Raw genomic sequence first — 13,487 nt, forward strand, 5'->3', positions numbered from 1 at the left:
ATTTTTCCAGTTAGGAAAAACTGTATGGGGGTGAATAGGTGAAAATAAGATGAAAATAAGAGGTAATATATCCAAAAGTGGGGGGAGGGAACCCTCATATTTAGAAAGAGGGTTGAGAATACAGGAATAATTAAGGCTTGAAATGGACAGTGGAAGTACTTTGAAAATGCTCTCACTTCCCATAGCATATGTGTTCTTTTGCATTGCTGCCACATGACCCAATTACAAAGTTACTAAAACATTTTGAGGAGATAGTACAGAAAAGGAAAAATCTTTCTTTTTTTAAAAAAAAAAATCACATTCTGTAAGCAGAAATGTTGGAAATTTCTGACAGGGTGTAAAAGAAAGTTATTCTCCCATGCACACCATTCCCCTCCCCTCCACAACCATCAGCCTCCTAACATATCCCAAGACATCTCCTTTGCCATTAGACCAGTAGATTCTGTGTATTTGATTTGGTCCTCTGTGACTTTAAAAAAATAACTACCTAGTACCATACAATGAAACTTCATGCTTCATCCTCCTTTTCCCAGTTACCACACACATACCCCTCTCTGCCTCAACCTGGCCACTGCAAGCCAGCTAAGACCACTGTGTTTTGCTGATCTGAGAGCAGCTTTGCATTCCACATAGCTTATAAGAACATAAGAGAAGTCATGTTGGATAAGGCCAATGGCCCATCCAGTCCAACACTCTGTGTCACACAGTGGCCAAAAATACCCAGGCACCATCAGGAGACCCATCAGTGGGGCCAGGACACTAGAAACCCTCCCACTGTGCCCTCCAAGCACCAAGAATACAGAGCATCGCTGCCCCAGACAGAGAGTTCCAATGATAAGCTGTGGCTAATAGCCGCTGATGGACCTCTGCTCCATATGCTTATCCAATCCCCTCTTGAAGCTGTCTATGCTTGTATCCACTGCCACCTCCTTTGGATGAAGAAGTACTTCCTTTTATCAGTTCTAACCCAACTGCTCAGCAATTTCATTGAATGCCACAAGTTCTTGTATTGTGAGAAAGGGAGAAAAGTATTCCTTTCTCTACCTTCTCTATCCCATGCATAATCTTGTAAATGTCTATCATGTCACCCCTCAATCAACGTTTCTCCAAGCTAAAGAGCCCCAAGCATTTTAACCTTTCTTCATAGAGAAAGTGTTCCAACCATTTAATCATTCTAGTTGTCCTTTTCTGGACTTTTTCCAATGCTGTAATATCTTTTTTGAGGTGTGGTGACCAGAATTGTACACAGTACTCCAAATGAGGCCGCACCATCGATTTATACAAGGGAATTATGATACTGGCTGATTTATTTTCAGTTCCCTTCCTAATAATTCCCAGCTTGGTGTTGGCCTTTTTTATTGCAGTTGCACACTGTCTCAACATTTTCAGTGAGTTATCTACCACGACCTCAATATCTCTCTTTTGGTCAGTCTCCGCCAGTCCATACGCCATCAACTTGTATTTATAGTTAGGATTTTTGGCCCCAGTGTGCTTTACTTTGCACTTGGTTATGTTGTGTTTGCTGCATGAACAGTGGCATTACACCAGCACTCCCCACAACAAACAATACATTGTTGATGTACATGGATGTGCCCAAATTTCCTAGGCAGGATACCAACCACATTTTATGTTTGACAATATACACTCCACATATACACAATATACCAGCTCTTTCCAAGTAAACAATAAACTGAGATAATGCATGAAAGAAAGTCAAGGTAATAAAATTTACTGTTATGAAAAATATAACCTAATATAAAGCTGTCTATCCCTGCCAAAATCTGAACTGTTTAAACAAATTGAGCGAGGAGAGTCATTCAGTCCTGCATTAGGGAGGGAATTCCATAACCTATAACCTTGATGTCACCACTAAAAAGGCTGTGTCATATGTTGCCACGCATTGTAAGTCTGAAACTCAGTATATATGGATGACCTAAATGTATGGGAAAGTCCATGTGGGACCATGCAGTCCTTAGTAACTTACAATAGATCTTTGAGTTGACAGAATCCCATCATTGCTTGTCATCCACTGAGAACTACTACTGTGTTTATTTATAGGCCACCTTCCCATGCAAATAGAAAGGGTCCACCTTGGGGACCCCTCAGGTCTTCATCACTAGATATTTTTAGCAAAGAAAAAGGTTAGGATGATTCTCTCTGATCTACCTTAGCCTTTATTGGTGTAGTTTTCAGACTTAGTTGCATTGAACCCTTCAGCTGTTCAGAAGATTACCTCTCAGAGAAGGTAAGAGCAAGCAAGCAAGGATCCCTGGCAATCTGCAGCTTGAGAGAGGGACTGGGTATGTTCTCAGGTATATTCTCACTTCACTCAGGATGTTGAGATCCAACAGAATTGGTGGCACCCCAAACAAACTGAGCAGATGCCCTCCATCATGCCACAGAATCTTCTTCAGTATGTGGGGGGGGGGGGTGGTCCTTAACAAGCCAGTTGAGATGAAATAGGTTCCCAATGATAAATATTTTGAAAGCCACTGTCTTGTGTTAATCCAGTCTTTGCCTTTTATTTTGGGCAGATGTTATAATGCTGAACCTTTAAGCAGAGAGGTTCAAAGAATTCACAGGGCGAAATCTTGTCCTAGTTGAATGTTCAAGACACATACTTGAGATATTCTGCCTTTCTCATTTTGGAACTTTACTGCATAGTACCATTTAAGAGACCCTAGATCAGGGGTATCAAACTCATTTGTTATGAGGGCCGAATCTGACATAAATCAGACCTTGTTGGGCCGGGCCATGTCAGGTTGGATCAGGCCATGTTGGGCCAGGCCATGTGTGTACCTATTTAAGATTAGGTTGTGGGGGGAGAAGATATAGAAGATTGTAAGCCGTTCTGTGTCTCTGATTCAGAGAGAAGGGCAGGGTATAAATCTGCAGTCGTCTTCTTCTACTACTTCTTCTTCTTTGTATTTCTCCCATGGGATCCAGGGAACTGGGCAATGGAAGGTCTAGCTCTTTCCTTCCTTCCCCAGGGAATGGGAGAGAGAAGCTTCAGCCAATAGAAGGGAGAGGGGCTTGGCTCAGTAGCTCTGCTGTGTGATTGAGAGACCCTGGGGGGGGGGAAAGCCTTCCTCCACCCAAGAGGCCATTATCAAAAACAAGCTCTACCTTCCACCCTTCCTCCCCAAGGGAGGAGCCTCAGGCAATGGAGAAAATCGAGGTTTTGCTCTGTAGCTCCTGTGCAATTGAGCAAGCCTTGCAAAGCAAGCTATTATGCAGAAGGAAGGAAGAGAAAGGATGAAGGAAGCAGATGACAGCCAGTTGCTCAGGGGCCTGATAGAAGCCCTCCAAGGGCCTGATTCAGCCCCCAGGCCGCATGTTTGACACCCCTGCCCTACATCAACAATTCTGGCATATTTTGCCACTATTATCACCAAGAGGAAACTTATCTTCTGCTTTTAACCTTCTCTGACCCATCTGGTGACCTATAGCAGGAGCATAAGTAGTTGATTAATTAGTCTCCTGTGAGCTCCTGTGCAGGTCTTCTTGCAGCTGAAAGAAGAGACCTGCTAGCTGCCAGGCATGCTGTGAATTTTGAGATAGCCTGTTCCTACTGCTGTGCCCCAAGTTTCAAAACTTGGTATTCTATCAAAAAACAAACTGGAACATCAGTGCTGACCCATGGGGGTAGCATGAGGTTAGGAGCCTCAGACAGTAGTTTGGAGTGCCTTTTAAAGGAAAGCAGTGAACTTTTGTCCTGTTACCATGGGGAAGCCTAATTTGTATTTCCCATCTAGGGCAGAAAAATATCTTGGGATATTTATATTGATTATTTATTCCATCCTCCTTTCAAGGGCATATGTAATACCCCACCTACATTTTATTTTCACAAACAAGAAGACCTGTGAGGTAGATGAGGCAGTGAAAAATTGGCTGGCTCAAAGCCACCCAGCAAATTTGTGGCTGAGCAGAGATTTGAACCCAAGTGTCCCCAGTTCATATCTTATAAATTCTATAAATCAAATAATATTATAAATAAATCAATATAAATATTATTTGATTTTATTTATAAACTGCTCTCCCCTGAAGGGCTCAAAGTGAGCCCTTGTTTGTCCACAAAGCAGCAATGTCTGGCCACTACATAACATTGGCTAATATGAGGAAACAATGGTGTGTCACAGGGCGATTACTAGTGTTAATTTTTAAAGAGAGTAATGTCAGTTCTGCTCAGCCATGCTTGGGAGTTCTGCTTCTCTATGGCAGATGTTTCAGGACTTGACTACATTTGCTGTGTGGGGAAGGAAAGATGTGAGCAAAGATATTCTTTATCATATTCCAGGACTGAGCCTTGGTTCGGAAAATACGCTTAGATTCCTTGATAATGGCTCAGCGCTAGTAATGATTTATTTAAAATATCAGACTCCAAGGTGGGTAACAACAATATTAAAAATATAAAACAATTGAATTAAAACATTAAATCAGATCTATAGTACATTTAAGACCATATTAAAAACCAATCTTTAAACACCTTATGCCCCACCCCACCCCGGCCTCTTCCATGAGGCTGTTCCACAGATACAGGGCAGCCACTGAAAAGCCCTAAGTGTGGTGTGGACCATTGCAAAATGTCTCTGATACAAAGGGAGGGTACTGACAATGGACCTCTTGATAGGAGGAATAAAGCTGCCATATGGGAATGTGCACTTTAAAGAGTTCTGGCCATGTCAGTTCTCCCTTGAGCACAGAGTTTGTTTTCCTCTTAGCACTTCAGGCTCCTCATTGTCACAGTCTGGAAATTTCATCTTAGAAAAGCCTTTTCTCTGTGCAGCCTCTTCCTCAGCCCCTCTGCTCCCCCTCTACACTTACTTTCATACAGATGCCTGTCTATGAATCAGCTGTTCGTTCTTCAACAAGAGGAGGAGGGCACCTGTATGTCAGAAATTTCACCCCCACCATCTCTTAGGGAGGTTTGGGGATCTTGCAATCCCACAGGGATCCACACCCCCATTGCCACATCTTACATCACACCTGCGAACCCTCTATTGGAATTCACCTGGCAACATGTTACCCTCTTGCTCCCTCTTGTGGACCTTCACTCTGTTTTCACTTTTGCATATGCATAAATGCAAGCAGCAGTTGCACTTGATCAGCATTCTCGGTATTCAGAGAAAGGGAGGATTGTTCAGTGTTCATGCTTGTGGTGTGTGGAACATGAAACCAATCACACCTATGTTTTTCTGGTGGAAAGTGCCATCAAGTCACAGCTGACTTAAGGTGACCCCATCAGGTTTTCAAGGCAAAGAGAACCAATAATGGAGGTTTGTCATTGCCTGCCTCTGCATAGCAACCCTGGACTTCCTTGGATGTCTCCCATCCAAATACTATGCAGGGCCAACCCTGCTTAGCTTTTGAGATTAGTCAAAATCAGGCCATCTACGTCAGGCTGAGTAGTATACCAACTCTATACATCAGTGTTTGAGAAATACACATGAGCACACATGAAATTGCCTTATACGGAATCAGACTATCATTCCATCAAAGCCAGTATTGTCTACGCAGATTGGCAGCAGCTCTCCAGAGTCTCAAGCAGAGGTCTTTCACATCTCCTCCTACCTGATCCTTATTTTAAACTAGAGATGCCACCAATTGAACTTGGGACCTTCTGCATAGCTTCCACTGAGCTACAGCCCTTCCCCAGAGGGCTGGAACCTGAGATCACAGCACTGAGGCAACGGGGATAATTAGCACTGAGAACACTTAACATTGCATACATTTAAGATAACATAGAACTTCTTGTTAGCAGCTATTCAGACCACATTATTTAATATCAAATTTGCAGTGGTGCCCAGGTACATGCAGGCTTGTAGCATAACATCTTCTTGGCAATTTCCAGCCTTCTCCCCTTAAAGGTAGAATATGGCCTAGGACCTGTTTACCTTCGGGACCACCTTTCCCCATACGTGCCCCAGAGAGCACTACGTTCAGGGTCCCAAAATCTTCTTCAGATTCCTGGACTGAAAGCAGTTCAGTTGCCCACCACTAGAGCCAGAGCATTTTTGACAATAGCCCCCACTCTGTGGAATGCCCTCCCCAAAAACATCAGGGCCCTGCGGGACCTGCCACAGTTCCACCAGGCCTGAAAGACCAAACTATTTAAGCTTGCCTTCAACAGTTAAGGGGAGGTAGCAAATGCCCCACAGCACTGACAATCCCATTGGACAAATACAGATTTTCAGAAACATCAACGTCCATCTTGAATTTTATGGTTAAAAATGTGTGAAATTGATTTTTTTGTATATTGTTTTTAATATTCTATGTGTTTTTTAACTGTTGTTAGCTGCCCTGAGCCTGTTAGAGGAGGGCGGGATATAAATTTGATTAAATAAATAAATATAGATCCAGATGGGTTTTTTGAGAAACATTGCCTGACTCAGAAAATAAGGCAAGCAGCCTTCTTCCTGTGTAGGAATGACTGAGGCTAAAATAAGACAGGTTGACTGGTCATTTTGTAACTTTGCAAGCCTGCAATACTTTTAAGGCACCTCCTTACAAGGAGAGTGCAAGAAGTGTCATAAGACAGTGCTTTCCTCCCTGAACATCTGTATTCAAGGTGAAAAACAAATATGTTGGTTTATACAGATCCCAATAGACCTCTCTTCACTAATGTTAAGGACTGAAGCCCATTGTTGGTGCTCTTGATGGCTGGAATTAATACCCTCTGGACAAGCTCAGAAAAAGTGCCTCCCTAAATCTACAATTTCAGGCATTGTATAGCTAATGCTGCTTGTCTTCTGGAAATTCATAGTGTGCAATCTAGGACCAACTTGGCACAGAATTGTGACAGGAATTTTAAAAAAAATCCTCATAGTGGACTGTCAGTCAGTTTAATCTGTCAGTCAGTTTAAACTATATGCAGATAGAATCTTCCAACAACATTGATATTTAATGGTAAATCTTGACTGCTTGTCCTTGACTTTATGACCTCTTCTGTACTTCATGATACACTCCTAGTGCCCCATATCTGTTTCTCTTCCTCCCACCACATCATCCATTATGGAAAAACCAAAATATCACAAAAACTCAGATGCCTTTTAAATAAAACTATGTCATGTAAAATTTGCCTTTATTTTATAGATTTGCTTGTTCACCTTGAGGGTGAGAGGTGCCTTGAATGAGTACAGAGTAGGTTCACGTCAGACAAAGGAAGCAGCTTGGTAAAAAGTCCAAAGGTGACCCTGGGAGAAGAAACCAGGTAAAATTAAGGAGAATATAGAAATCACTGAGGCAGGAATTGTATATAAACATAGAAGACTGGTTTATTTACAGATTGGTGTCAAAGAACAGATCAGCAGCACAGGTCTCCAGAGATAGTCAGAGGAGAAATCTGGATGAGGTATATAAATTTAAGCTACTTATGGCTTCAGAATGTGGCTTGAATTTTCTTTAATGCTTCCAGGCATTTTACTGACTAGATTGGATCCTCATACACAGACACGCTCATGCACACAGGATTCCACCCACACCACCCTGCCCTTTCCTGAGAGTCAAGCTAAATAGTACAAGGTATGCTTATTATGAGAGACCAGCCTAACAACAGAGTACTCTATTCTCTCACAGAGGTACAGTTAAACTATCAGGCAGAGCTACTCTTCAAACTATCTGCTGTTTTACTGAGGCAGACCTCGACTGTTTTTCCCCTCAGGGATAGGATAGCCTCCTGTCCGTCATGTGGTATAGCTGTGATAATGATTGCACTGAAATTCATTTTTATACTAATCAACAGCAACATCTGGAAGATGAAGAAGGAGCCAAATCTCTAGCAGATGTGGAATAACCATTGCCATTGGTGGGCATTAATTTATCCTCCCTAGTCAAATGGGGGGTTTTCCAAATCAAAAGTAAAGTCTGCTTTAATATCTATTGTAATTCCTGACATTATTACTTACTACTTATACATGCTAATAATTGAACACTAGTTAGTGGCATAAATGTCCTCTGGTTAAATATCTTTTATGCTTGTGGGAAGTAGCTTATATAACTGTTTCTTTAGTAGGAGACAAGTTGCACTTTTAAGACCAACCAATTTTTATTTAGAACGTAAGCTTTCATATGCTCTTAAGCACACTTCATCAGACGAGGAATCCAGCACAGTGAGCAGAGCCATACATAGCTGAGCAGAGCTATACATAGCTGATAAGCAGTGGCCCAGAATGCATCATGGTACAGATTTAAGAACCAATGACAGTGAAGTAAAATTATCTAGAAGGCAGTGGTTTAGAATGTAAAATGGTACAATGACAGAATAGTAAAATTAACAAATTGAGCAAACCTTTGATCTGAGTAGCATGAGCATGCGAAAGCAACAAAACAGTAGTATGTCAGAATGTGAGATTGTCTGTCAATGACAATGGAAGATGGGTTCAATATATGCAATGGGATAAGCAACCAATTGTGTATCAGTATAATTATTTGTATTGACATACTCAAAATAGGGATATTGGCTGTATATCTCAATACACATACTTTACCCATTTTCACTATATTTTATTGTATTCCTTTTTCCTATGGCAAACTAGAATTATGTTTACATGTTAAAAAGTAAATTAGGTGGACAAGAACATCACTATCCAATGTATTTCTCTTTTAGCTGTATTGACACACTCAAACAGGGACTTTGGTTGCTTATCCCATTACATATATTGAACCCATCTACCATTGTCATTGACAGACAATCTCACATTTTGACATACTACTGTTTTGTTGCTTTCGCATGCTCTTGCTACTCAGATCAAAGGTTTGCTCAATTTGGTAATTTTACTGCATACTGCTGTTTTGTTGCTTTCACATGCTCATGCTACTCAGATCAAAGGTTTGCTCAATTTGTTAATTTACTATTCTGTCATTGTACCATTTTACATTTTAAACCATTGCCTACCAGATAATTTTACTTCACTGTCATTGGTTCTTAAATCTGTACCATGTTGCATTCTGGGCCACTGCCTACCAGCTACATATGGCTCTGTTCAGCTATGTATGACTTTGCTCACTATGCTGGATTCTTCGTCTGATGAAGTGTGCTTAAGAGCACACGAAAGCTTACGTTCTAAATAAAAATTGGTTGGTCTTAAAGGTGCAACTTGACTCCTGCTTTGTTCAGCTGCTTCAGACCAACACGGCTGCCCGCTTGGATGTTTCTTTACTAGCTGTATGTTTTTATATTTCAGTAATTTCATAGGACTCTTCCATTAAGTCTTATCACAAAAAGGGAAGCACGGGCCCCCAAAGCTCATCTGTTGTTTATTCCTATCCCTCTTCTTTATTCATCTCCTTCTGAAGCAAACTTTTGCCTATTTCTTTATGTGTCTCCTCCTCACCCTCTCATGGTAGTTTGGCTGTGGAGTAGTTGAAGGTATTGCTTGCTTTAGTTCAACACATAAGCACATTGGTGGCTTCTGGATTCCGGCATCACCGCTGGGGCCATGTGGTGACTCCGTAGGCTAGAGAATGGAAGCTCCTGTCTTTCTTGTAGTCACAAATGATTTGTTTAAATACTAATTATTTGTTTCAATAACACTTTTCAGGCTAGGAAATGCTGAACAAGCAATATCATTTTAGCCTCAAAATGAACTATGAGGGAGATTAAAGCTGGGAAATAATGACTTCTGAAGCCACTGAGAATAGCTTCATACATTGCTTTTTTCCACAGAGCAATAATATCTCTCTTCTTTACAATTAATTTTTGCATGGGAAACTATATAAATTTATGAACAGGGCTGTGTGTGCACTACAATTGGTGGGGGGGGGAGTGTACAAAATGTAGACCATGACATTGAATGCAGAACTTGCTGAGACTCTCTGCATTTTGTTATTTTTAAAATCAAAATTATGGCCCTTATAACTTCAAAGATATACACAAATTTGATTTAAAATATCATAAATGTGGAGATGAATATGTTTTCCAGTGGTTAATGGGACAGGGTTTCAGTGCCCTACCTCTTTTGCCCCTCTCCATGACTAGCAAAACTCAAATTATGCAAAAATAGCAAACACTGAATAGCTTTAAATATTTCAGGAGGAAAAAATGTACCTTTTCCCAATGGTTGCTGAGTTTTTAATATTTTTGTAAGAATGCATAGTACACACAACCCTGCTTATGAAAAGCCTGCCTCAGTAATCATGGGTGGATCACACCCATTGAGTCCACTAGCCTGGTACTGAGACAGATAGATCTGAAATGGACCTGAGTGGTACTTCCAGTACAAGGCTTTCAGGGAAAGAAAGGGGCAGTCTCTGCTAATGGCTTTTCTATTTTCTCTCTGGTGTCTATGGAAGTTTTCTCTTCATCTCTCCTGGGCAATAACTGACCTGACTTAACCCCTCTGACCTTTAGGGGTCTTGGCCTCTGCACTCGTTGCAGCATCTGTCTCCATTTAACTATCTTCTCCATTGTAATTCCAGTGTGGCATCTGCCCTGCATTCTGACAGCCATGATCGTTATGAACGCCTCACCTCCGTCTCCAGCTCTGTTGACTTCGACCAAAGAGACAATGTGAGTGGCAGTGAAGGAAAAAGAGTTGATTCAGGGGATTTGTTTAGGTTAATTACTGGCACTGAATGTAGGCCTGTGATTATCGACCAGGAAGTGGAGAAATAGTGATGTCCATAAGTTGCAGAACAGGGAGCATAACTGTGGTCCAGGGTTAATAAATAGTGTCATCAAAGCTACCTAAATATGTGAACCTAGCTAGGGGACCAGTGACTCCCCAGAATGAAGATACTATAAATCTTGCCTGTCTTACCAAACCATTCTTAAGTCATCTTTCCTTGGCTTCTACTAGCTGCCCCAACCCAGCAAGGGGAGGAAAGTACTGAAATGCAAAAAGAGGGTGCTGGCCAATCAGCAGCCACCCACCAGTGCTATGGTGAGACAGTGAGCCCCCATCACTCATCCTACTTTGACAATGTGGGCCCTACAAAACCCTTTCTGTGCCCTGCCTCCTCATTGCCTATCACAGAGCCTCAAGCTTTCCAAACTATATATGTATTTCATGCATATGGATTTTTTTTAAATGGTGGCAAAAAGATGGCAGCCAGCTCAATCTTTTGTTTGTTTTTTGTTCTGAAGATGCTCTGTATGCTGTTAAAGACACTGATGCTGGACCCTTGAATGGACTTCAGGAGTCCTAGCTTCCTATCCCCATCTGTGAGACCAGAAGGTTCTGTTTATGGGAGCTGCAGCCTTTGTTAACTTGTTACCTCACCTGCAGTGTTCTTTCACTAGAAAGACAGCTGGGTTAAGGATGGGACTCCATTGCTGTCTTCTACCTAATGAATGAGCTGGTGGGAGTGAAAAGGGCAGTTCCTCTTAACAACCTACTTTGCCATTCAGGAGTCTAGAGAACATATTTCTCCTAGTGTGTTGGATACTACAGAGGAGTTCCATTAATGGAGTGGGGAGAGGGGGGGGGGTTGCCAATTTTCCTCCTCTGGCAGTGAATTTCCCCTCCTTGTCCTGTTCTTGAGAGTCCCTTGTCTCCAGAATCTGCATTCGGGAGAAGTATTTTGGGCTATAGCAGGAAGGAGAGAAATCAAGGGGGCAGCCTATTTTCTGCTTGCCTTGTAAGTTTCCATTCACTCCACTATCCACATTTCCTAAGGTTCATCAGACTCCATCCTGAGACACCAGGTACATCCCCTGACTAGCCAGCGCTATCCTCTGCTTCTGGTACCAAGTTGCATTGTCTAATCTAGGGGTGTCAAACATGGCCTGGGAGCCAAATCAGGCTCCCAAAGGACTCCTCTCAGGCCCCCAAGCAACTGGCTCTTGTCTGCTTCCTTCTTCCTCTCTCTAGCTTCCTTCTGCATCTCAGCTTGCTTTTGCAGGCTTGCTCAATTGCACAGGAGCTACAGAGCAAAACCTTGATTTTCTCCATTGGTTGAGGCTCCTCCCCCTCCTGGTCCTCTGGGGAGGGAGGGAAAGAGCCAGAGCTTCCTTTGCCCAGTTCCCTGGATCCCATGGGAGAGATACAAAGAAAGCACCTTTAAGACCAACAAGTGTTAATGTTTCAAGCATGTTTTATTTTAAGTTTGTTTTTTTTTAAAAATATTTTGTCGTGTTTGTCTTGGTTTTTTAAAATGTTTATATCTCTGCTACCTACTCTTAAATAGGTACACACATGGCCCAGCCTGACACAACCTGGCTGGACAGGGTCTCATTTAGGTCAGATCTGGCCCTCATAACGAATGAGTTTGACACCCCTGGGCTAATCTGTCATGCACCAGCTCTTAGTCCCCAGACAGATCATGAGTGCAGTTTAGTGGTCAGAGAGTCCATTTAAAACATTCTTTAAGGCTTGAATTCAGTCTTGTTGTTTTTTCCAGAGAAACCAGCCTAGCCTGCAAGAGAATATGTGGCAGCTTTGAGAGCATGATAGTTGTGCTCTGTAGAAGAACAGACTTTTTTTTTAGTCAGTATGGTTGTTTAGTAGCTTCTGGCCAAAGCAATGTTTCTGTGCTTTTAGCAGATTCATAACTTAAGACACAAGAGAAGTTCAGCAAGTAATGTTTGGTTTTTAGATGCCAGAGGCCTGATATTTTATAACTTGTAGTGACTTGTAGTGATGATTTGGTGACTTCTTCCAGGTGTACTTGCTTGTAGTCTCCTATATGTTAAGCTGTTCTAATTTTTGTCTTTTTCAGTTCTCTTTTGTCCAGCACTTAGTTTAGAACCAGTGGGGTTGGATGCTGTCAGCTTTTCTGCTGGTAAAGAAGGAAGGAGATATCCTCTTAGATTAAGCAAAGACTATGCTGAGAATCATGAGATCATGTATAAAAACTATGTGGGATGGGGCCTGTAGTATGAGAGAGTGGAAAGTGGCTTGAGCCAACCCAGTATGTTGTACTGGTTTGACAGTCATATTAGGAGTGGGGACACCTAGGTTCAGATTCCCTCTTAGCCATGAAACTTTCTAGGTGAGTGACCTTGAACCTGTCACTATCTCCCAGCCTAATCTATCTCACAAGATAGTTCTGAGGATGCTCTGACCTGGATAGCCCAGGCAAGCTCGATCTCATCAGATCTGCGAAGAAAAAGAAGAATTGCAGATGTATACCCCGCCTCTCTCTCTGAATCAGAGACTCAGAGCGGCTTACAATCTCCTTTATCGTCTCCTCCCACAACAGGCACCCTGTGAGGCAGGTGGGGGTGAGAGGGCTCTCACAGCAGCTTCCCTTTCAAGGACAACTTCTGCCAGAGCTATGGCTAACCCAAGGCCATTCCAGCAGGTGCAAGTGGAGGAGTGAGGAATCAAACCCAGTTCTGCCAGATAAGAGTCCACACACTTAACCACTACACCAAACTGGCTCTCGACTGTGGTTAGTACTTGGATGGAAGACTGGAACCCAGTCGGGAGGTGGGGTAGGCTTATTCAGCCATCTCCCTGAATATCCTCCAGGCCTCCAGTACGGGTCAGTCACCAGAAGTCAACATGGCTTCCAAGTGAAGACACACACAAACACAGAGAATACAA

At 42.3% G+C, this 13,487-nt stretch overlaps 1 protein-coding gene across 3 annotated transcripts in view; it reads left to right on the forward strand.

Moving 5' to 3' along the window:
• Positions 1-13,487, forward strand: part of TMEM63B (transmembrane protein 63B) — a 130,541-nt gene that overhangs the window by 89,297 nt on the left and 27,757 nt on the right. For all 3 annotated transcript variants that reach the window (XM_060244616.1, XM_060244602.1, XM_060244608.1), the window contains one exon: positions 10,417-10,507. In XM_060244616.1, coding sequence (XP_060100599.1) covers positions 10,417-10,507 — 91 coding nt within the window. The remainder of the gene's footprint in view (positions 1-10,416; positions 10,508-13,487) is intronic.

Source organism: Heteronotia binoei, chromosome 1 (genome assembly GCF_032191835.1).
Source record: "Heteronotia binoei isolate CCM8104 ecotype False Entrance Well chromosome 1, APGP_CSIRO_Hbin_v1, whole genome shotgun sequence".
In the NCBI taxonomy this organism is placed as follows: domain Eukaryota; kingdom Metazoa; phylum Chordata; class Lepidosauria; order Squamata; family Gekkonidae; genus Heteronotia; species Heteronotia binoei.